Source organism: Pristiophorus japonicus, chromosome 11 (assembly GCF_044704955.1).
Source record: "Pristiophorus japonicus isolate sPriJap1 chromosome 11, sPriJap1.hap1, whole genome shotgun sequence".
In the NCBI taxonomy this organism is placed as follows: Eukaryota; Metazoa; Chordata; class Chondrichthyes; family Pristiophoridae; genus Pristiophorus; species Pristiophorus japonicus.
In genome coordinates, this window is record NC_091987.1 from 73,803,518 (window position 1) to 73,829,357 (window position 25,840).

The 25,840-nt window shown below is 43.3% G+C and overlaps 1 protein-coding gene across 5 annotated transcripts in view; it reads left to right on the forward strand.

The window, feature by feature from the left end:
• The window catches only part of LOC139276083 (general transcription factor IIE subunit 1-like), a 109,571-nt gene that overhangs the window by 13,827 nt on the left and 69,904 nt on the right, over window positions 1–25,840 (forward strand). For 2 of the 5 annotated variants that reach the window (XM_070893545.1, XM_070893543.1), the window contains exon 2: window positions 18,126–18,580. In XM_070893545.1, coding sequence (XP_070749646.1) covers window positions 18,133–18,580 — 448 coding nt within the window. In that variant the 5' untranslated portion in view covers window positions 18,126–18,132. Of the gene's footprint in view, window positions 1–13,681; window positions 14,006–14,264; window positions 14,482–18,125; window positions 18,581–25,840 lie in introns of those variants that run through there. The other 3 variants (XM_070893542.1, XM_070893544.1, XM_070893546.1) reach the window with 3 other exon arrangements.

The window sequence follows — 25,840 nt, forward strand, 5'->3', positions numbered from 1 at the left end:
TCACTCGTGGTGATGATGACCTGCAGCGATACAAGTGTTGGTGCAGGGGCCTCCCTTTGCTCCAGGGAAGTCTAGGGAGCTGCAAAACATAATTAAGGTTATTAGAAGAGAAGGGGAGACATGAGAATGCTTGCGCTGCGCTGGCATATGTACGAGGAGCAACACTACTGCAATAAATGTGAACAAGAGACGTTACATATTAACATCAGAGTACAGAAGCTGCATGCATAACATTACATCATTCATATATTATAATGAAATGCCATTAAATCACTTTAAATTACCACTGGTTTACCACTGCTTTACATGTTACTTACTTGGCACAACAATGGGATTTGCACCACCACGTGTGGCAGAACGATTATGGGTGCCCACTAGTGCAGCACTTTCTTCTCGGTCGGTCAGAGGGTGCAGCTCAGCAAGCCCTTCTCCGGTCCGCCTCTGCTCTGCATGATTCTTAGATATCTTCCTCTGCAAATGTGACAAGAACATGGCATAAGCTAATTGCTTAGGTACTAATACGGAAACACAACAGATATTGTAATCCACAATTAGTCACCCCACATTCTATTCATTGTTAACACTAACGTTATATGCTAATACAGTTTGTATCCACAATGGATGCATGGTTATAACATCTACGTTCAGAGAAAATATTTAAAAGATCGTGTTTATGAACTAATGTTTGACACCAAACATCTTGCATACAATCTCCACGAAAGGCCCCATCCACGGGCTGTGCCATTCGGTGCCTGAGGGGAGGTAGGTGGTTTATTTGAATCGATGGAGGTCCCCTAGGGGGGAGGGGAATCGGGACCGCTGGTGAGCTCGGCAATGACAGGAGTGTAATGGGATGGGGCACCATGTCCATGGGCTGTGCTCGGAGACCTCCGTGTGGCCGGAGCTAGTGTCCCAGGGCAGACAGTGAATCAGGGCAGCTCTCCCCCAGTCCAGGCTGGGTCACTGTGTGAAGTGACAGCAGCCGGACAGACTCACACAGTCTGGGTAAAGGTGACCGGACCCCTCAGTGCTCAGTCGTGCCCCATCCACCAACGTAACCAAAAATGAGATTTGCTCACAACACACAAAAATTCTCCTCCTAAACTAAAGTAGTAGAAATGCCGAATGTTTGCGGTCTGTCTGTTTCCAGTCATTCCTTTAATTAGTAATAATTAATACTGTTGATTAACTGTAAGGCATCTCAGCAAAATTAGACTTAAAGGGTGCAGGTTCTGACCCCAGTCCAAATTTTAGCAGGGAAGCTACCTAAGATTACCCAGCTTAATTACAATCAAGCAGATTTACTTTCTAATTAATGAGTCAGTGCATCATTACAATTTAAAATGTAATAATTTAATACTTACTCTTGTCGAAGCAACCAGACTGTTCTACCTCTTGCGGCACTGGTCTGTCTCATGTCTATCATCGGCCACTGATACTACGGCGGTGATATCGCCCCATATTTTTTGATATGTCCGGGGGTGGGGGTTCGGGGGGAGGTTCCCATGCCCACCCCAGGTTAATTGGCCCCACCTATTTTCAACCTCATTAACGAGGGCCTCATTGGCCTCATCAGAGAAGGCTTTTGCCCTCCTCCCTGACCGCTCATCCTGCTGCATGCTGCTATCGCTGGACATTTTTTACCCTTCACAAACAGCTTCCTTCTCTCTCCTCTCTCTCTCCCTTTCTTTCAGCCTTCTGAGCATGCACAGATGACCCTTGAACTCCCGAATCGTGGGAAAAGTTCTTTGCTAAAAAAAATCAGCTGAATTTCTCGACCTAATCGGTTAGTCTTCCCCTCACTGCTGCAAAGAGCCCATTTCCGCCTCCAGCACTGCCCCGCTCTTTTTCTTTGCTCTAAGTGCTGAATTTCGTTCTAATGTCCGCCCCAATGAATGCACGCCAAAAAGTGGTAAGTGCGCTCCGTTTGGGGTGGAGGGCAATTTCGGCCCCTTATACACTTCAGCTTGTATCAGTGTTTATCAAGAAGTTCTAGGCTATTTAAACATCTATCAACTGAGGTCCCAAAGACTAATAGGAACTGCTTATGTTTAGGTTAAGCAAAGCATAGAATGTGCATTGTCACAGGGTCAAAACCCTGTAACTCCCTACCTAACAGCATTGTGGGAGAATCATTGCCACATGGAATGCAGCGGCTCAAGAAGAAGGCCCACCACCACTTCTCATGAGCAATAAATGCTGTGCCAATGTTCACATCCAGCAAATGAATTAAAAAATAAAAATGGCTATTCTACAGATAAGTTAGCCTCTAAGCATGTGTGAATTTGTGAGAAAGTTCAGAATGAAATGTAAGTGTTTTACCTCGATCTGGTTGTTTGTGACCCCTTTGAAGACTGCCACTGTCAGCAATGTTCTGCGGGCTTTTAGACTTGGCACGTGATATAAAATGGATTTCTCGCTTGCTTCCGATCCCTTAACACTCATCAACTTTTTTTTGCCTCTTTTGTCGAAATGATATGGTGCCTTTCAGATTATAGAAACCTACCATTTTTGGTGTCTCTCTTGGTACTTGTAGCCAGACCAAAAAAACATTTCCACAAACTATAATTGTACATTAATACTGGTTTGAATGTAGTTTAAGGATATAATGAATTGCAGGGCTCAGTTTAAATCATAGAATGTTACAGCATGAAAGCAAACTATTTGGCCCATCAAGTTAGACTTTCCTGCCCCCCCACCCCCCAACCCCCCAACCAGCCGACTTGTCTAAACGCATTCTTCTACTTGCTCCCTGCAGCCTTTAATAGTCCTCTTTTCAGAGCAATTACCTCATTCTCTTTTAATGGAAATTTTTAACATTCTAACCTTCCCTTTAATTCTTTTTGTGATTTATCTTAAATTTATGCTCTCTGGTTAATGACTTGCTGATCAGTTCCAATGATCAATTAGTATTTACCATATCATAACAATTTATAATCTTGAAGATATCTCACTGGTTGCCCCTTAGTCTTCACCACTAAAGTATCAACTATAACCCCTCATCCCTACTAACATCCTAATAAGTCTATGCTGCAGTTTTTCAATTGCTTTTTATACATTTCCTATAATGGTGTGCCCAAAATTGTGCAAGTTGCAATTTGCTCTTTCGCAATTTTAAATTAAAAAAAATTGAATTATTCAATCAGTTCAAAGTGACTTGTGAATGAAGAGAAGACCATATCGCAATTGCCTAACTAAGTTTAAAAACAATTGAAAGGGCCATTTAGAAAGAAAATAGACTTGCATTTATATAGCGCCTTTCATGACCACCGGACGTTTCAAAGCGCTTTACAGCCGATGAAGTCCTTTTAGAGTCTGGTCACTGTTGTAATGTAGGAAATGCAGCAGACAATTTGCGCACAAGCAAGCTCCCACAAAAAGCAATGTGATAATGACCAGATAATCTCTTTTTTTGCTATGTTGATTGAGGGATAAATATTGGCCAGGACACTGGGGATAACTTCCCTGTTCTTCTTTGAAATAGTACCGTGGGATCTTTTACATCCACTTGAGAGAGCAGACGGGGCCTCGGTTTAACGTCTCATCCGAAAGACTCCCTCAGCAGCGCTTCCTCAGCACTGCACTGGAATGTCAGCCTTGATTTCTTTGTGCTCAAGTCCAGGAGTGGGGCTTGAAACCACAACCTTCTGACTCAGAGGCAAATGTGCTACCCACTGAACCATGGCTGACACTTAAGAGCAGGAGAACTGAGAGCCGAGCGTTTAAAATGAGCTTGAGAGCCTCTTTATTAACGGAAGGAAAGGGCATTTGTGAAAGTAGGAAAGAGCCTTATTATAAAGATTGGGAAGGGTAAAAGAGTGCCTCTGTTAAGGAAGAGGATATTTTAGTATTTTTAACACATGATTACAGGAAAGGGAAGGCGATCAGAAAATGTTCTTGCTTCACAGAAGTGGGCATGACCTTTTTTAAAAAAGTTATTTGACCCATACAAATCAATGTGACTTCACGCAAACTTCTCAAAATCAATCAAATATAATGATGCATTTTTAACACAAAAACTACAGAAGTTTGCAAGAATAATTGGACCACTATAGCGCTTCAAAATTCCACAAATTGCATCGGACTACTGCAATGGCAGCATTGTTCTCTTGTCAAAGATGAAAACTGAACATAAACCATGGTCTATGTTACAAAACTCTCAAAAGCTCCACAAAAATAAAGATAGCGGTTCTCATCATCACCATAGGCAGTTGCTTGGCGTCGAGGATGACTTGCTTCCACATTAAAAATGAGTTCTCAGATGACTAATTAAGTCCGATGCGGGAACTATAGTCTCTGTTACAGGTTGGACAGACGTTTGTTGAAGGGCCGGTTTGTTGAAGTGCTTGGGTTGTCATGCGCTCCTTCCGCTGTTTGCGCTTGGTTTCCACTTGCTCCCGGCGAAGAGACTCGAGGTGTTCGGCGCCTTCCTGGATTATTCTCTTCCACTTTGAGTGATCTTGCGCCAGGGATTCCCAGGTGTCAGTGGGGATGTTGAACTTCTTAAGGAGGCCTTGAGGGTGTCCTTGAAGCGTTTCCTCTGCCCACCTGGGGCTCGCTTGCCGTGTCAGAGCTCCGAGTAGAGCGTTTGCTTTGGGGGTCTCGTATTGGGCATGCAGACAGACAGTGTGGCTCGTCCATCGGAGCTGATCGAGCATTGTCAATGCTTTGATGCTGAGGATGTTGGCCTGGGTGAGTACACTGACAGTGCACCTATCCTGCCAATGGATTTGCAGGATCTTACGGAGGCAGCGTTGGTGGTAATTTTTCAGTGCTTTGATGTGTCTGCTATATATAGTCCATGTATCAGAAGCATATATGAGGGCAGGTATCACTACAGCTCTGTAGACCATGAGCTTTGTGACAGTTTTAAGGTTCTGGCCTTCAAATACTTTTCCTTAGGCGACCAAAGGCTGCGCTGGCACACTGAAGGTATTGGACCTAGTCATCGATGTCTGCCCTTGTTGACCTTAGGCTCCTGAGGTATGGAAAATGGTCCACGTTGTCCAAGGCCTCATCATGGATTTTGATAATTGGGGGGGGGGCAGTGCTGTGTGGCGGGGGCAGGTTGATAAAGCACCTTTGTTTTATGAATTTTAATTGTAAGGCCATGCTCTCGTATGCTACGGTGAACGTTTTGACGATGGCTTGGAGTTCATCCTCCGAGTGAGCGCAGACACAAGTGTCATCTGCATATTGTAATTCGATGACAGAGGATGGCACACCCTTGGATCTGGTCAGAAGGCGACGAAGGTTTGAACAGTTTCCCGTTCTATAGATTATCTCCACTCCAGCAGGAAGCTTGCTGACGGGGAGATGTAGCATTGCAACAAGGAAGATCGAGAAGAACGTTGGTGCAATGACAAAGCCTTGATTCACCTGGTTTGTACATGAATTGGGTCTGTGGTGGATCCATTGGTCAGGATCACGGCTTGCATGTCATCATAAAACAAGCGGAGGATGGTGACACATTTTTGAGGACAGCCGAATTTGAAGAGACGCTCCATAATCCCTCACGGTTAACAGTGTCAAAGGTCTTTGTCAGGCCAAAGAAGGTCATGTACAGAGGTTGGTTTTTTGTTCCCTGCATTTCACTTGTCGCGCAGTGAAGATCATGTTCATTGTCCCCCTTAGTGGACGGAATCCACATTACGACTCTGGGAGGAGCTCTTCAGTCACTGGGAGAAGGCGGTTGAAGAGGATTTGTGGATACTGGATTCTTTTCCCTTCAATCTGTTTCAGCGAATTCACTGACACACGAACACTTTTAGTCTTAGCAACATAAGACCTTTATTCTGTAGATACTCCGGCCGGGACCTGTTAAGATAAAGGGAACACCCTCGATTTGAGCCTGTCCACCTCTCTCTTGACAAGTCTCGTTACAGCGCGAAACCACAGCAGTTATACATTTTCAAAACAGAACACATTTGATTCGCACTTAGTTCATCCAATCACTTTTTGCTTCCCCCAGAATACATCCAATGGCAGGCCAACAGGTCCCCCAGACAGGGCGGGCTCCAGGGATCTGTTTACAGTTTCGCTTTACATTGTATTTCTCTATTTTACGGCTGGTTATAGCGTCTGACTCATACCTGACTTCGCTTTTCGCGTAACTCGTGTTTGACCACAACTCTGAGTAACCCCTTTTTGTGTCGACATTGCAAATATCGCAGCTTGACATTTTCTTTTAGCTATCTTCCCATGATCCTTTTCAACTGACACATTCACAACTCTTCTATTCACATTCTCATTCCCCCCTTTTATCATTCCCCTGGTGATTATTCCAGGAGTATCGCATTCAGCCGTTCGCATTCTTGTTTCTTATACTCTTCTTGATCCTCGAGTAAACTTTTAGTCTGTTGAACCAGATTCCGGGAGCCCGTGACTGTAAGAATTTGCTCCAATTTTGCCATCATTACTTTACAACAGACATTAAAGCAACCAATAATCAGACAACAGGTAACTATTATCATAACGAGAATAACTGCTCCATGCATTAAATAAGATCCCCAGGATCCTCCAAATAACCAATCCAACCAACTATTTCCTTTCTCTGGGCCCTGCCTAAACTCATCCAGCTGCTTTTTTATGGCATCAATGGCTTGGGTGATATATACACAACCCCACCCTTGTCCTGAGAAGCAAAGCGGGTAGCTTGCAATGTCCGAGCATACCGCTCCGTTCTTTCCCTGGAATCCCCTGCACTCAGGATTCATGGAGTCTATTAATTCCACACATCTTCTCGGTATACCCCTTCTATATTCGCCCGTTGGTCCCTTACAGGGTGCGTCCGTGGTATCCGCCGTATATAAATCGCGGGGAGTCCACCCAGGGGTAGCCACGAACAGGGCCTCTACTGATTGGACTAGTGGGTAACACACAGTTCGATTGCCATGCAATCGGGTATGGGTCTGATAAAATAAGTTATCCTGTAGCCCTTCTAGTTCTGCTAGGATAGCACAAGATAGCACAATTATACCTGCTAGCTTACACATGTTTAGATAATTAGTTAACAACAAGATAAGGACAAATCAAAAACAGCTAAGTCTGTTTGTTCCTTTCTTTTCCCGTGTTCTTGGCGTTTTTCTTCCTGCCCCAAGGATGTGGTTTATTCAGCTATGGAGGAGAGGAAGTCTGAAACAGAAACAAGGGTTAGGACGACGACCAGTGAGATAGGCTCATTATGAAGTAATAAGTTTACAGTGGTGCAGGTGAATCCAGGCACTTCTCCCTTCAACCTTAGCTGCGGTGGGGGTAGTGAGTAACACCTGAAAAGGCCCCTCCCATCGTGGCTCTAGTCCCTTTCGAATCCATTTCTTAATCAGGACATACTTCCCTGGTGCCATGAGGGACGATTCGGGTAAAACTGGGAGGTCGAGGTGAGCCTCTCGAACCTGGTTGTGAGCTATTCGCAGAGCCTGAGTCAGAGAAAGAACATAGGTGGTCATCAGTCGAGCTGGGATACCATATCTAGGAACAATTTTCCTCATTAACACCTTAACAACAGTTTGAGCCTTATTGTCCAGGGTAGGGTAGGCTTCAATCCATCTGCTAAACACATCTACTATTACCAACACATATTTATAACACTGAACTTTTTGCAACTCAATGTAGTCCAACTGCAATGTCTCAAAGGGACCTTCTGGTAGGGACGTCTTACCCCAATCACAGGGGACTCCCTTCCCTGGATTATGCCGTTGGCAAACAAGGCAGCGACTACTGATGTTCTGGGCTAGCATCTGGAGTCTAGGGTGCCACCAAGTGGCCAAAAGCATGTCACTTGTTGTCCCTGCCCCACAATGAGTAGCAAAATGCATACATTCAATAACCCATAGAGCCAACTCGTCAGACATGCAAGTCTGTTCCGCGGGAGTGGTCCAGAGTTTAGAAACATTGTCATAAGTACATCCATAATCTTTCCACAACAGTTTATCTTTTTCAGGAGCGTCCTCCAGTGCTTTAATGACATCTTGGATGGTTGGCATTGGTTTTTCCGAGGCTAACTTATCCTTGGCAGGACTTTTAGTTTGACTCATCATTCTAGGCACCACCATTTGTTGTCCGCAAGAGGCCTGTTTAGCCTCTCTGTCAGCACAGCGGTTTCCTATGTCAACCGGAGACTTTCCGGTAGTGTGGGCGGTACACTTGACAATGGCAATACGCTTGGGGAGCATGAGGGCTTGCAACAAATCAGATACTAGTTGCCTATGGGATATCTCATTCCCCTGTGAGGTTAGGAATCCCCTATTTTTCCATAATTGTCCGAAATCATGGGCTACCCCAAAGGCATACCTAGAGTCGGTATAGATATTGACTTTGAGGTCTTTGGCCAAGATACAGGCTCGGGTGAGGGCGAATAGTTCAGCTTGTTGGGCAGAATAGGCGGTTTCAAAGGCGGCAGATTCCAAGACCTGATTCTCCTGGTTTACTATGGCGTATCCTGAGATTCGTGTACCTTCTGGATTAATAGAAGAACTTCCGTCAACATACATAATACAGTCTGGGTCTTCCATTGGTACGTCAGCTAAATCTTCCCTGACCGACGAGGCCTCCTGAATTAAAGATAAACAATCATGACTGGATTCTTCCTCATCTTGGGGTGGTTCAGTAAGAAAACAGGCCAGATTAATGGCAGTCCAGTGCCGAAAGGTCAGCTTAGGATTATTCAGTAGGTAGATCTCATATCTGCTTTGCCTGGCCATGGTAAGGTGTTGAGTCTGCAGTTGGCTCAGGAGGGCAGCTACGGAGTGAGAGGTGTTAAGACAACGGTAGCACAGTCTTTCAGGATTGTACAATACAGTTGAAAGGGCCGGTCATAGAGGGGCCGGCCCAAAGCCGGAGCTTGCAACAGGGCTGTCTTTAGTTCCTTAAAGGCTTGGACGCCTGTGGCTTCTATTTCAAAGCTGCCTTCTTTAGTTGTGTACGGTGTAAGGTGCTTAGTCATCAGGGCAATGTTAGGGATCCAGGATCTACAGTAATTGATCATTCCCAACCACTGCCGCATCTGTTTAGCTGTGCTAGGGACTGGAAACTGGCAAATTGGTTCGTCATCCGGGGAGGTTCTCTGTACAATCAAGCTACGTAATCGGGGGACGGTTGGCCAAAGGGGTTGTTCTAGGAGAAGTTAGTGTAAGATCCCCGTCCTCGCCCCCCTTTCCCCCCTCCTCTTCCTCCTCTTCCTCTTTCGTGCCGACGGGAGGGACACTCTCTACTCCAATGTCCTTCTTGCCCACAATTAAAGTATCCATCTCGTCTTTCCCAGCCCCGACCTCTTCCCATACCAGGCCGGGGACAGTAGGGTGGTCTGTAATTAGCAGGGTCTGGGCCATTTGGGTGTTTGGTATAACCGTATCCCTGTTTATCCACCCAACCCTGCACGCAATATTGCGGTTCCATCTGGTATCCCCTTGGGTCGGGTTTTGGTCCTTCCACCCGAGGCGGCTCTTCCTTTCTAGTTACGTATTCAGTCTTGACCCGGGTTGGGGGCGCACCTCCGCCTTCTCCTTTCTTTTCCTGCCAATAATATTTAACCGCCCTTTCCATCTGGGCTTTACTGTTATCTGCCCAATTCATATTATTTGTCCGGATAGCGTGAGCAATCGAATAGGGCAGGCACTGAAATATAGTAGCGCAAAATTGAGGTGAATTATCCCCTGCCCTGAAGGCATTATCTCCTGATTGACCTCCGTACATTTCAATAAATCTTTCCATGAATTCGTCGGCAGTTTCTTCTCGTTTGGGTTTAGTTTCTAATACTGCTGCCATACTGATGGGCTTCTGAAGGTTCTTGCTGAGAGCATTAAAGATAGCGTTTAGGCGATCCTGGGCATTATTAGGGTGAGCAGTCACTAATGCATCATGGTAGCCAGGATAGCCATAATCTCATTCGGTTTCCATGGCATATATACTTCTATGGTGGGGTGGTCCGCAACCTGCTCTGGATTGGGATTTGGCATGGGTCGAACTGGGAACTGCCTTGTTCCTACCCTAGTTTTCTGGACAGAAGTATTATTTCCTGAGGCCGTTTCTCTATCTGAAGAGCACTCCGAGCCTGTAGAACTAATGCTGGAGCTTCGGCTATGACGAGTGAGTCGTCGCCGATGGCCCCGAGGTTCAGACTGAGAGCGGGGCTGATGAGAGCGCCTGCATCGTCTCTCTGGACTAGGGGTCTGAACGATCAGGTTACGTCCTTTAGTCTTAGATCTGGTCCTACCGGCCACAGGGTCGGTGAACTGAGGACTTGAGTCACTATCTGAAGAGGAAGAGTCCGCCTGGGCTTGTCGGTTCATTGGTGTGGGGTTACGGTTATCATCACCTCCTACCGCCGGAGTGTAGGGTGGAGGTTGGCGGGAAGGGGACTGTGGTGATGGGCCCGGGGCTGCGGGAGGTGCTGTTGGGGTTGGGCGCCGAGTCAGTGACCATTCATCAAATTCATCATCAGCCTCGGTCAACGCAAAGCCAACCATTCGACTACGTAGTCTATCGGTATCCTTCTCAGAGGTCCCAGGGGAACTCTTAGTACGTTTCTCGTGCGCGCACTCTTTCTTTAAGACGTCTACAGTTTTAACATGTCCTCCTTCTGTCAAGGAAAGTCCTAGTTTAGTGGCGTTCTCCTGCCAGCTTGACAGAAGGGACTCATCTTTCAGCTTTTGACAGTACTGTCTCCATTTGGCTATTAAATCCTTTTTTAACCACCGGAACCATATAATTTTTTTTTTACTCAACAAACCTATCCTTTGTGCATTTCCTGGCTCTGTAACTTATCATCCGAATATACATAATTCAATAAGGTTCACACTCTTAAACTTCCCACATACAGGACAACACTATGAAGGGTTTAAAAAAACTTTCACTGTTTGAAAAAGTGGGTGGAGCTAAAGCAAACCACAACTCCCCGGTTTTCCCACAGGGTTCTTTCTCCACAGTAAAAATCATACAAGCATTTCTCATTTAAAACAGACGTTCACAAGAGTCTCTCTTCTTTCCTATTAATTTTTGGATCCATGACCTTTCAGGGAATTCGTAGTTTTATCTAAATTACCCATCCTTGTGTCGCCGCACGTTGGATCAGGGTCCTAATTTTGATGGTTTCTACGTCGCTCCGTGGTGGTTTTAATTATCTTACCCAGAGCCTAGGTGGACCAAGTGATATATAAGATCGATGCCGTACCTGGCGTAAGTACAATTTGAAATTTACACAGTCCCGCGTAGTCCCGCAGCTTAATTTTACGTAATTCCCTAACCTCCGCGTTTCCCTACGCGGTTTGCGCGATTCTCTATCCCCCCGTGTCGCCGCACGGTTTTCCTGTTCGTGTTGCCGCACGATCCTTACTTAATTTGTCCTTTCCAATTTAAATCCAATCAGTGCCTAGACGGACCAAGTGATATACAAGGTCGACGTCACACCTGACTTGGACACTTATTTCCTAAGTTTAGAACGTGTTCGCCAGATTGACCTGGATCTCGTTCAGACACCACCTGAGAACCAGCGAGTGGCTAAACTTTCCTCAGACTTTTGAAACCAGAGGAAACTGGAGCAGTATTGAAATTATACTTACTCCAGTGGCCATTTTCCTCTCGTCTCGTCCAAGGCTAGTCTAGCTCTTAATTCGCAAGTTTTCGGCAGTCGTCCGTTGAGATCCCACTTCTGACACCAAATGTGGATACTGGATTCTTTTCCCTTAAGTCTGTTTCAGCGAATTCACTGACACACGAACACTTTTAGTCTTAGCAACATAAGATCTTTATTCTGTAGATACTCCGGCCGGGACCTGTTAAGATAAAGGGAACACCCTCGATTTGAGCCTGTCCACCACTCTCTTGACAAGTCTCATTACAGCGCGAAACCACAGCAGTTATACATTTTCAAAACAGAACACATTTGATTCGCACTTAGTTCATCCAATCACTTTCTGCTTCCCCCAGAATACATCCAATGGCAGGCCGACAGGTCCCCCAGACAGGGCGGGCTCCAGGGATCTGTTTACAGTTTCGCTTTACATTGTATTTCCCTATTTTACGGCTGGTTATAGCGTCTGACTCATACCTGACTTCGCTTTTCGCGTAACTCGTGTTTGACCACAACTCTGAGTAACCCCTTTTTGTGTCGGCATTGCAAATATCGCAGCTTGACATTTTCTTTTAGCTATCTTCCCATGATCCTTTTCAACTGACACATTCACAACTCTTCTATTCACATTCTCCGATTCTTGTGGTAGACAGCAGGGAAATTTCTCTGCAGTTACCGCAATCGGACTTAGCCCCTTTCTTACAGTTTTGGTCTCCGTATTTAAGGAAGGGTATACTTGCATTGTTCAGAGAAGGTTCACTAGGTTGATTCTGGAGATGAGGGGGTTGACTTATGAAGATAGGTTGAGTAGGTTGAGATTGGACTCATTGGAATTCAGAAGAATGAGAGGTGATCTTATCGAAACATATAAGATAATGAGAGGGCTCGACAAGTTGGATGCAGAGAGGATAGGGGAAACTAAAACTAGGGGACATAGTCTCAGAATAAGGGCCCGTCCATTTAAAACTGAGATGAGAAGGAATTTCTTCTGAGGGTTGTAAACCTGTGGAATTCTCTGCCCCAGAGAGCTGTGGAGGCTGGGTCATTGAATATATTTAAGGCGGAGATAGATTTTTGAGCGATAAGGGAATAAAGGGTTATGGGAAGCGGGCAGGGAAGTGGAGCTGAGTCCATGATCAGATCAGCCATGATATTAAATGGTGGAGCAGGCTCGAGAGGTCAAATGGCCTATTTCTGCACCTATTTCTTGTGTCACGATTACGGCGTCTCTGAGATCCCCTGGCATGCTCTCCTCCTTCCAAATAAGAGAAATTACCTCATGTATTCATGGCACTAGTGCTTCTTCACCATGTTTTAGTGCTTTGGCGGGTATTCCATCTGTTTCTGAGGCCTTGTTGGTCTTCAGTTGTCAAATGGCCTTTTCAACCTCATGGAGGGTTGGGGTTGTATTGAGATGGTGGTGTGTAGCATGCTGTGGGATGGAGTCAAGTACACTCACGTCGAAGACAGAGTCTCTATTAAGGAGATCTTCAAAGTGCTGCTTCCAGCAAGCACTGACTGCCTCTCTGTCCTTGATGAGAACTTCTCCGTTCTTCGACTACAGTGGGGTAGGACCTTGGGGGCTTGGGGTGTAGGTGGTCTTTACTGCACTGAAGAATCCACGCATGTCGTGGTTGTTGGCTAGTTGCTGGATTTCCTGCACTTTCTCCACCCATCATCCTTCGTTAGGTCGCGAGTTTTTTGTTGGACCTCGACCTTCAGACATCTGTAGATCTGCTTTCTTGCACTCGAGTTGTCTTGCTGTTTCCAATTCAAGATGCCTTGCGCTTGCAGGTAACGGTTCTAGTGCAAGACTGACAAATGTTTTATTCTATTTGACAAAAGGAGATGGTATCTTTTCCCAATCTGATCAGTCTGGTAAGCGTCACTCAATGTTTCTTTTTAATTATCCTGTACAGTAGTTTGAAAGAACTGCTATTAATATCTTCCTTAATATACTACATAATATACGGTTCTAAAGTCATAAAATCAAGTTAAGGTGGTCATGTGTCCACAGTCAACTACAACTGACGTTATTGTATTTCAACATTTATAATACTTTGGTTTTTATTTACAGTATTTAAAGAAACAATATTTTTCTCATCTCCACAGGTGAGTTATCATTGTGCTGGATCCATCCCTGATGTGCATTCAATTCTGTGCCGAAAGATTTAAAACAGATTCTGAAGAGGCACAACCCAGAAACTTGGGGTGTGTTCGAAGGGAAATTTCCTCTTTTTGTTATTTGCAGCATTTATATGCACAATTATCTGTTCGTTACAAATTGAAAACAGGACATCATCATCTTTCACCCCCAAGTTCTATATGCGGATTTTGAATAATGAGAAGACCCTCCATCTGTTGCTGAAACCTTCAATGAACCTTTTCTGGGATACACTGCACAAGCCGATAGCATTTGCAGTAACCACCCACATGGTACACATACCAGCCCTTCAATATATTGCTGTTCGCCTTCGTGTGGACTCCTGTGGACTGTGCTACCATAATAATGTATAGAAAGTGGTTTGACTTGTACCATTTGCAATTTTTAAATATGCCCATTTGGATAAATGTACTAATATAATGTGATGCAGTGAAAGTTTGTTGCTTATAGTACACCATTGACGTGTAGAAGAGACTCTTTGGCTGCATGATGCATCCTAATCTACATAACATCCTTATACAAGAGCAAGGACGTTATGCTTGAACTGTAAAACACTGGTTAGGCCGCAGCTGGAATACTGTGTGCAGTTCTGGTTACCACATTACAGGAAAGATATGATTACACTGGAAAGGGCGCAGAAGAAATTTACAAGAATGTTACCTGGATTGGAGAATTTTGGCTGAGGAAAGATTACAGATGCTGGGTCTGTTTTCTTTGGAACAGGAGGCTGAGGGGAGACCTGATTGAGGTGTACAAAATTATGAGGGGCCTGAATAGAGTGGATAGGAAGGCCCTGTTTCCCTTGGCGAGGGAGGTCAACAACCAGGGGGCATAGATTTAAAGTAAATGGGGGCGGGTTTAGAAGAAATATGAGGGGAAATTTCTTCACCCAGAAGGTGGTGGGGGTCTGGAACTCACTGCCTGAAAAGCCTCACCACATTTAAAAAATACTTGGATGTGCACTTAAAGTGCCGTAACCTACAGAGCTGCGGACCAAGAACTGGAAAGTGGGATTAGGCTGGATAGCTCTTGGTCGGCCGGCTCGGACATGATGAGCCGAAATGGCCTCCTTCTGTGCTGTAAATTTCAATGATTCTATCTATGATTTTATGTATGATGTACAAACTCATTTTATATTAATTCTGCCAGATGTTAAAAATGGGAATTATAGTTTGGCTTAATTTTGCTGGCAAGAAACTCTAGTTTGAGTGTGACCAAAGTACTGGTAGGGTATGTCATTTTAAAAATTTGGAATCTGCAATGTGACTTGTTTAAATCTGCATAAAATATTTACAGCATTGTTATTCCTACATGAAAGATGAAACTGCCCTAGCTTTAATTGCTGGACTGGCATTTACCACATGGTTTTCCTGAAAATAATGCTGTTTGCTAACTGTTATACAATGAGCATAGCTGAAGAAAGGATTACTGAGAAGTAAGGCATTTTTATCTTTCATAATTATTTTTATGCTGAAAGTAGCTGAGTGTCCAGGCAGTGTCTGCAAGTTCATTCAATGCTATTGGCTTGCTGGGCACCACATGACATTTCTGATGATTTTGTCATCGTACTTTAGTTTTTTTTTAAGTTTCTTAAGTTTTTAAGATCATTTGGGGTAGGCTAACCCTCCTTGGAGATATCAGTGGTGTTGCCCTGAAGCCACTGGCTTCATGTTTAAACCAATCTACACAAAAAAGGAATGTGGAGGGATTTCTGTTGGGGAATAGAACTCTCCATTTCAGGGGCCCAGCGCCAGCATCAGGTCACGTACAGCACAGAGCTGCAGGTATATCTCAACATAGCAGAGACTGTTCGCAAAACTTAATCTGATGTTTAAAAATACCATCCCAACTGACAACTGGATGTTGCCTTCTTACCCATATGACACAGTTAACTAGATTTGCTTCAGCTTACATGATTCACATAACTATTGAGGTTTCTATGGCCTACCCCGAATTTAACTTCACAGCTGACACTTCTATATGCAGCATATAGGGCTTCATGAACCATTGGGTTGTAGAGTTGATTAGTCTGGTCCAGGCAAACTCCAGTCGATATACATGCTACTCTAAATTTGAAATTGCTTAATTTGAATTAACTGATGATTAATTTTTTTGAGAATGGAGCACATTATTATGTTAATTACATTGTTTAATTTGAATTATTGGATAATTAGTGCAAAAAAACATTTGAATTATCAGTAGGATATTGTGATCTGGTACATCATAAAACAACTGACTTTCTTGGGTTACGAAAATACAGACCCCACTTATAGTTGATGTTAACGTGATTATTCTGCTATAAATGTTGGACAGTATATCATCTTTTAGAGACAGAGAACAGGAGCAGGAAATGTCCGAGGCTGGGATTGAAACCACCATCATTATTGATGTAGCCAACTTTGCGGTCATGTTTTGGGTTAATAAGGTGATTGGTGGCCATCCATGGAGGATTGAGAGCACACACTCGCTCTTGCAGCCAAAGCACCATTATAGTCTGTGCTGCCATGTTTAAGCTGTGCCCAAAATACTCCAATGAGGAGAATATGCTTCACATGTGTTTCACCACAGGAGGTTCTTCCCTTCACAGAAGGTGCGATTCTCTCCAAAGTGAGCACGCGTTGCCCGAATTTGACCACATCCCTTCAGAACTGATCACTCTGTTTACCTCTAACATCGGGGGAAATGATTCCTCCTACATCTACAGGCAGATGTGAACTCTACAACCCTGATGACCACCAAGTCTAACTTCAATAAAACCCACTGAGACCCAAAAAAACGAAAAACAGACATAGACACAAAATGATCCCTGGAGCATGGAGCACTTTAAATACAAATAGGACAGTGAGGTGCGAAAAGCTTATTGATTTCCCCAAAATAGTTGCTGCACTTAATGTGTTACAGGCGGCGCTTTTGTAATTGACTTCAGTGGAAATAGCAAATGGTTAGCGTCTTTGCCTGATAGGCGGCTGCCCGGCATAAACAGGACGGTGTAAGTGGTGGGGACTGCACTTATTTAAATTCATTACATAAGAACATAAGAATTAGGAACAGGAGTAGGCCATCGAGCCCCTCGAGCCTGCTCCGCCATTCAAAAAGATCATGGCTAATCTGGTCGTGGACTCAGCTCCACTTACCCGCCCGCTCCCCGTAACCCTTAATTCCCTTATTGGTTAAAAATCTATCTATCTGTGACTTGAATACATTCAATGAGCTAGCCTCAACAGTTTCCCTGGGCAGAGAATTCCACAGATTCACAACCCTCTGGGAGAAGAAATTCCTTCTCAACTCAGTTTTAAATTGGCTCCCCCGTATTTTGAGGCTGTGCCCCCTAGTTCTAGTCTCCCCGACCAGTGGAAACAACCTCTCTGCCTCTATCTTGTCTATCCCTTTCATTATTTTAAATGTTTCTATAAGATCACCCCTCATCCTTCTGAACTCCAACGAGTAAAGACCCAGTCTACTCAATCTATCATCATAAGGTAACCCCCTCATCTCCGGAATCAGCCTAGTGAATCGTCTCTGTACCCCCTCCAAAGTATATCCTTCCTTAAGTAAGGTGACCAAAACTGCACGCAGTACTCCAGGTGCGGCCTCATCAATACGGTGTACAGTTGCAGCAGGACCTCCCTACTTTTGTACTCGGAAGTATAAAAATAAAGCACTGAAGTTACATAACAAATATTCACCACTCGGTGAACCAGGGAACCCTTGATATATCTGGTCAGTCCAGCTAGCACAGATGTGAAGCATTTCATGTTTGTCCGAGGCATCTTTTTAAGGGAACTAGCATTATACTGTTTGTTTAAAACCACAGTGTAGGTTCACATGAAAAATATGCATATCATATATGTGTACTCCACTATGTAAAATTCACAGTATTTATACTGTGTGCTTTTTCTTCCCCCATTGTAATCAATATAATTGTAAAAGTAGGTTATAAAGATTACTATGTGAGAATCTGTAGCAAGATCAGCCAACTCTATGCTGCATGGGTTGGAACAGGAAGTGGTCCTTATCTGTTATCCTTTGATTTCTTCATTGGACGCGACTGCTGCCAACAAAATAAAGTAGCTACGTGTGCGCAGTTCCAGTTGTAGTGAACGTTACATTTTTCTTATTTGGGACCTGACATTTATGCGCAGAATGATTCTGCGCAGTTTCCAGTTCGTAGGGCAGCTGTCACTCTGTTTTTTAAAATTGACTTATTGTGGATGACTACTTCTGACAGCAGGCATGCAACAATGCAGTTAATGATCTAACAATAAGCTTGGTCAGACTTAACTATTATGTATGTACAAGGCTACAACAGAGTAACAGGATCTATGTTTGTAGGTGTAATTCCCCGTGTGTGAGTTCTTGATCTTGAATAATTTTCTTTTTGTAAACCCAAAGGTCAAAGATGACTGATCCAGATGTTGTGACTGAGGTGCCTGCGGCTTTGAAACGTCTTGCCAAATATGTTGTGAGAGGATTTTATGGGCTGGAGCATGCATTGGCCTTGGATATTCTCATTAGAAACCCTTGTGTCAAAGAGGAGGACATGTTGGAGCTGCTGAAATTCGACCGCAAACAACTGCGAGCGGTCTTGAATACACTGAAAAGTGACAAATTTATTAAAAGTAGAATGCGAGTTGAAACTGCTCCAGATGGTAAAACTACAAGACACAATTATTACTTCATAAACTATCGTCTTCTGGTGAATGTGGTAAAGTACAAGCTTGACCACATGAGGCGAAGGATTGAGACAGATGAACGAGATTCCACCAACAGAGCCTCTTTTAAATGTCCCACCTGTTTCAACACATTCACTGACCTGGAAGCAAACCAACTGTTTGACCCAATGACAGGTACAGAAAGAGTTTTGTACTTAATTGTTCAACGTTCCAAAATTTTTTAAAACCGACTTATCTGATAGTTACACTAGCAAATATCTGACCCACATGGACTAGGAAAGTTCCAATCTTAATTCCCAGTCTATGCTGAGTTAACTGAACTCAGCCAGGGTAGTGGTAGGGGTATTACAATTGACAGGCATGAGTGTCTTGGATTGGGGAGGGGAAAATCTGCTGGGATTCCAGGATTCCCTGGTGAAAATGTACAACTTGTAGGCAGGATTAGTTTGGGCTCTGAAATTCTTTAAAACCAAAGAGCAAATCATCACAAGTTTATGTATGAAGAATGGCCACTTATGGAAGGGGCCCATGGAATTGTGCCCCAAGAAGTAGCCCAAACCTTTGGGAGATGAGGAAGGGGAAAAATGGAGGAAGGAAAGAGCTTTATTGTAGTAAAATGTATTGGGTATTGATTTTGTTGATGACTTAAATTTTGAAAAAATTAGTTAGTAGACTAGAAACTACATTTGGATTTCAAATGAATATTTCTGTTCTTTCAGTGAATTGCCAATCTTGATTCTATTTTCTTTTAATAAGTCAATTTCGGAACATTAGAAACAGGAGTAGGCTTTTGAGCCTTTGGGCCTACTCCACCATTCAGTTAGATCATGGCTGGTCTACACCTCAACATCATTTAGTTGAATTTTCTCCATATCCCTTAATATCCACACCTAACAAAAGTCTATCAATATCAGTGTTGAAAGCTCCAATTGACCCAGCATCCACACACATTTGGGGGAGTGAGTTTCAGATCTCACTCCTAAATGGCCTAACTCCGAATTTGAAAATGATGTCCTCTTGTTCTGGACTCCCCCACCAGAAGAAATGCTCTGTATTTATCCTATTGAATCCCTTAATCATTTTCAGAGACTTTTTTTAGGTGACGTCCTCAGCGAGTTTTCAGAATAAATGTTGATGTTGAAGTGTTGACAAAGTGTCCCAGAAAGTCTCCTGATGTGTTTCAAAGGCCCTATTCAAACCTCCAGCAGCAAGTGAACAGTATCAGGTGATACAAAAGCAAAATACTGTGGATGCTGGAATCTGAAATAAAAACACAAAATGCTGGAAATCTTAGCAGGTCAGGCAGCACCTGTGGAGAGAAACAGAGTTAACGTTTCGGGTCTGTGACCCTTTATCAGTAAAAGGTGAAAAACCTTTAAGTTGCGCTGAAAATCCTCTGCAACGACTTGTTTACATAATCAGCTGATCGCTGTTAGCAGAGGGCATTAGTTAGTCAAGTGCTAGCCACCAAAATGCCATGCAACTTCCTTAATGAGCACAAGCAACAATCGGGGATCAGACCCCCTCCTGGGGTTGGGGATCGTACCACCCCGCCACTATTCTGAGTCTGGACCATTGCAAATCACACACCTTTTTACAAAACTAACAACGTTATTCAGTAACTAATATTGAATGTTTTACCATCTTGTAACCAAGGATTAATATCTAGTGCACAGCACCACGTAACTGATTGTAATTTGTAGTCGCTTTAGACAATATAGATAATAAAGAAAGAACAAATTTACATTTAAGTAGCACTTTTAAAGCACTTCACAAGCACTAAATTAATTTGAAGTGTAGTCATTGTTTAGTAGGCAAATATGACAGCCAATTTGTGCCTAGCAAGGTCCGACAAACAACAATGAGATAATTATCTGCATTTGGTGGTGTTAGTTGTGGGATAAATATTGCTCGGATGCTACGAAAACTCCCCTGCTCTTCAGTTAGTGCCATGGGATCTTTTACGTCCAACTGAACAAGCAAATGTAGTTGATTAACTATATTATCACTATCATTGCCCTTCACATTTCTCTAAACCCGTGTAGCACAATCATGTTGGAGATGATAGAATTTTAGTTTGTTCATCTCATTTAAAATGGAAAATAGTATATCCTGATACAAAACCAAAATACCGCCAATGCTGGAATCTGAAATAAAAACAGAAAATGCTGGAAATCTCAGTGGGTCAGGCAGCATCTATGGAGAGAAACAGAGTTAACGCTTCAGGTCGACGACTCTTCGTCCGAACTGGTGTAGGTCAACGACCTGAAACATTATCTCTTTTTCTCTCCACAGATGCTGCCTGACCTACTGAGATTTCCAGCATTTTCTGTTTTTATTATAATGGTATATCCTGGCCCTGACTCATGTACACGAAAGGATATGCCTTAAATTTTTTCAAATTAAATCCCAATTTTTGTTAAATCATTTATCCTCCTTTTGCAGTTGAGGGGTGCTTGCATTTTTTTTTAGGATCTCCCTCACTTTATTAATTCCTTTGTCTGCATGTTCAACAATGCAGCACTATCAGGACTGTACTGTAGCAATGTATTGATTCAATTCCTATTTGTGTAAATAGCAATATTTTTCTAAGCCAGATGGACTGACTAATGACATTTTATCCCTGCAGTTGTGCATACTGTGGTTACAGAAGACCATTGCTTATAAGTTGCATTTAATACCTGTAGGAGATGACTGAGAATTACTATCAGATGTATCACAAACATTGTGCATTGGTATAATTAAACTCCTCTTAATTATGCATAGCTTTCTGCAATTGTAGTAATAGTTATTTTTGACCATTCTTTAAATGCTGAGTGTTCTTAGGAACAAAGCTTTTTTTTTTAAAAAGTGGTTTTCTATACAGTATATTAGAAATAACTGCATGAGGGAACAGCTTTCCTTGTTGAGGTTATACATGTGGAAAATCAAGAACTGTACCACATCCAGGAATACAAAAAAAAACCTTTCAACTAAAATTACCTGAATTACAAGATGGTAAAACCTTTAAGCTCCTACAGACTTATTAATGTTACATTTATTTAAAACAATATACTCTTCAAAGGAATAAAAAAAGAATGTTAAAAATTCTGCTGCCACTGGGTTAGGCAGCTGGGTCTCCGTAAGATCCTGCAAATCCCCTGGGAGGACAAGCGTATCAACATCAGTGTCCTCGACCAGGCTAACATCCCCAGTATTGAAGCACTGACCACACTCGATCAGCTTCACTGGGCAGGCCACATAGTTCACATGCCAGATATGAGACTCCCTAAGCAAATGCTTTATGCGGAGCTCCTTCATGGTAAACGAGCCAAAGGTGGGCAGCAGAAACGTTATAAGGACACTCTCAAAGCCTCCCTGATAAAGTGCGACATCACCACTGACACCTGAGAGACCCTGGCCGAAGTCCGCCCAAGGTGGAGAAAGTGCATCCTGGAGGGCGTTGAGCTCTTCGAGTCTCAACGCAAAGAGCGTGAAGAGGTCAAGCGTAGGCAGCGGAAGGAGTGTGCGGCAAAACAGCCCCACCCACCCCTTCTCTCGACTAATGTCCTTCTCACCTGTAACAGATCTGTGGCTATCGTATCGGACTGTTCAGCCATCAAAGAACTCACTTTGGGAGTGGAAATCAAGTCTTCCTCGATTCCGAGGGATTGCCTATGATGAGGTAGCTGGAAAAAGATACAGTTAGCCCAGCGTCATTGTGCTTGGTCCAGTGTCAGCTATAATTCTGGCAGAGACTCAACAATATTGCATAAGCCTATTTATTGACTTCTCAAGTCATCATTTACTAATCTTTGCTGCAAACTACAGTTGAAATTATGTAGTTTGTATTGAGTAATGTATACTGATGCACAATATTTCGTATTCTTGGGATAATAACCATGAATCTGAGCTCATTCCATCATACTTCTAAACTGCCTCAAATAGGTAGTTATTTTCAGAATGAGAACAGAGAATAAAAGGGAAATAAACCTAAAAAGAAAAAAACATGAAATGGAGAATGAAGACCGATTGAAACTTGTGGAAATTTCAGCCACTCTCCACATTTTTCTTTTAAGGCCTCATTTTCTTTTGACTTATCATTCCCAATGCTATCCTGCTCACCTTGGGCCACGTTGCTCTAAGCTAAATGCTCGGAAGTGCATTAGAATGGCATCACGATGGCTTTCACCTGCGGTCTGCACGGGGAACTTTCCTAGTGATGCAGCTCAGAAGTGGAATTCAATATGGGTGTTGCAAGTGTAAAATAACTTCCCCTATTCTTTGACCCCCACAAATTTTAACACCACTATATTGCTCACTTTATGTACTTTTGTCATCCTGTGAGGTTTTTTTGACATTCATTGAGTAATTGATCTTTTTTTCCTCTCATTTCCCAATAACTTTCCTGTTTCTACAGAAGTCCTTTACTAGTCCAAAAATATTGTTGTTGCATTGAACAGTCAATAGAGGGCAACCCAATACCAGTGGTTAGAAAGAAATCTGAAATCAACTATCCGAATTTGCATTAATATAATGGCACTGCTGTGTTGCATTACGCAGCTACTCGGCTAAGTATATAATTGAGTCAACACTCTATGTTCTTGTCATTTAACTTGTATATACTTAAAAAGGAGAACATTGCATGGCTATGAGCAAAAAGCAGGGGAATGGGACTAATTTGATAGCTGTTTCAAAGAGCCGGCACAGACATGATGAGCATGCTGTATGATTCTATGCACCAACATACCTTCTGTGGAGGTGTTCACAGTAAGTCAGAGGTTTTATAAGAACAAGGATGTTACATCAAGGACACTCATTTATCAGCATGGGGATGGCATTTAAAAAGGAGCATGGGGTCTGGCAGTACTAGCATAAAGAAGCCAATACCATGCAATACATCTTAGACAAAAATGCTTTGCTTTTGTCAACGTGTTATAGCAATGCAAGTTGTTGTACAGAATATTTATATTTGACATTTTCCACTTGAGCTCATTATAGACAAAGTAGTTTCAGGATACAAGCATATGTCATGATCTTCTGTGATATGATGTATTCAAAGCAATGAGGTAATCACTAGTGTTTAGTTCCTGTTTATTTTCTATACAATAAATAAGACTAATACAAATGTGTATCACAGAACACATGTAATTACCTGGGCCACTGGAACATTATAGAAGACTGTGGCAAAAGTTACATGTATGTTTCTTCATTTTTTGTGAAGAAACTGTGGGCTATTGTGGCTATGTATTGGTACTCCCTGTTGCTAAATCTGATGGTTATTCCCTTTCCTTTCTCAGTTCATGGAGCTACACTTCTCCTTACTCCCTGTTCATGCTGGCACCCTTCTTCTCTACCCCACTTCACTCTGGTACCTTTTTCCTCCCTCCCAATTCACGTTGTCACTCTTTCACATCCCCTCCTCCAGTTCACATTGGCACTCGTACTCCACCACTTTATTCTCGCACTCTTTTTACCTTCCTCCTCGTCAATGCACACTGGAAAATCACTCTTCTCTTCCCTCTCCATCCCTAGCCCAGTTCAAGGGGCAAGACTCCCATTTCAACAGCATCAGGTAGAAGCTGTGAAGAGCGAGTTGGGGAATAAGATATGCTGATTTTTTATCTGGAAGCAGTTTTCCTGTGTAATGGGCCATTACTTCATGTACAAAGAAAAGACTTAGCAGCAGTTTCCACACGGCCTCCTCCCACCCCTTTTCATAGAGACATAAAAATCTACAGCGCAGAAGGAGGCCGTTGCCAGCCCATCGTGTCCGCGCCAGCCGACAAAGAGCCACACGGCCCTCGGTCAGCTTATGAACAATGGCAGAAAGGTAAAGAGCATCTGGCCCAACCAGTCCGCCCCACACAACTGCGACACCCACTGCACCGCAACATTCTACACTCCACACCAACCGGAGCTATGTGATCTCCTGGGAGAGGGAAATTGAGGAAAAAACCCTTCCATTCCTTTCTCCCTCCCCTTAAAAGCATCTATGCTAATCATCTCAACTATTCCTTGTGGTAGTGAGTTCCACATTCTAACTACTGTCTGGGCAAAGAAGTTTCTCCTAAATTCTCTATTGGATGAATTAGTGACTATCTTATATTTATGGTCCATAGTTTTGGTCTTCCCCACAAGTGACAACATCTTCACTATCTTATCTAACCCTTTCATAATCTTAAAGACCTCTATCTTTAAGACCCCGGCCTCCTCAGTCTTTCCTGATAGATAACTTCTTGAGTTCTGGTATCATACCTGTAAATCCTTTTTTGCACTTTCTCCAGTGCCTCTATATCCTTTTTATAATATGGACACAAGAACTGTTCACGGGTGTGGTCTAACCAAGGTTCTATACAAGTTTAACAAAACTTCTCTGGTTTTCAATTCTATCCCTAGAAATTAACTCAGTGCTTTGTTTTTTTAAATGGCCTTATTAACCTGCATCGTTACTTTTTAGTGATTTGTATATCTGTACCTCTAGAGCCCTTTGCTCTTTTACCCCATTTACCCTCTTATTTTTCAAGGAGTATGTGGCCTGCTTATTCTTCCTACTAAAGTGCAGCAGCTCACACCTATATTTACATTAATTTGCCAATTACATGCCTGTTCTGTAAGTTTATTAATGTCTTTGTTAATACAAAGTTTGTTGATTAGCCAATTAAATCATTCCAAATGTTTTTTTTTATTCCATTTTTTCAGACCGATATTTCTGTTGTCCAAAATAAGGTTTTGAACAAAATATTTTTTTATATTATTCAATTTAATCAATTGAATAGTTTAAAATCTTTTAATACCTTCATTATTTTTTTTTGTTTAAACTTGAAGTCTTTTTGTTTTTATAATTAAGCTCCTTTTTTAAAAAAAGGGAAATTAGAATGATGGACTTGATGGGGCCGAAATTCAGGGTCTGGATAAGGCCCGTTATCGCCGTTTTGTGGCGGCCATGCAGCGGAATCGAGTGGCCGCCGCGTTGCAGTCCATTGGCCGCCACGACCCAAATTCAGCTCGGGGATTTTTCGGCCTGTCCCCACTGCTGCCGACTGGCGCAAGCGCATCATCAAAGTACGCACCGCCATTATCCCGCACCTACATCGCAATCCGCCCCAAATTTACTTCCAAAAATCTTAGCTCCGCCGCGCGGTGCCCCCGACAGCTTTTTCTGTCGGGACATCTTGCTTTGTGTGTGTGCGGTACGGCAGCATGGCGACCCTTCAAGGGGAGGGCGCACTGCCACGGCCACCATGCTTTTTTTTGTCAGCCCACTTCCCGATCGGCTGGCCAATTATTGCCCCGGGTTCAGTCGGGCCGCCAACATGCAGCCTGGCACCCCCTCTTGGGTGCCAGGCCGCTGGCCCGGCCGAAACCATCCCTGGTAGCCCAGTGGCCGAATGTACAAATGAGAGGAGAGACACGGTGACGCACACGCACACTGATGTCACCACCACTCTGCTG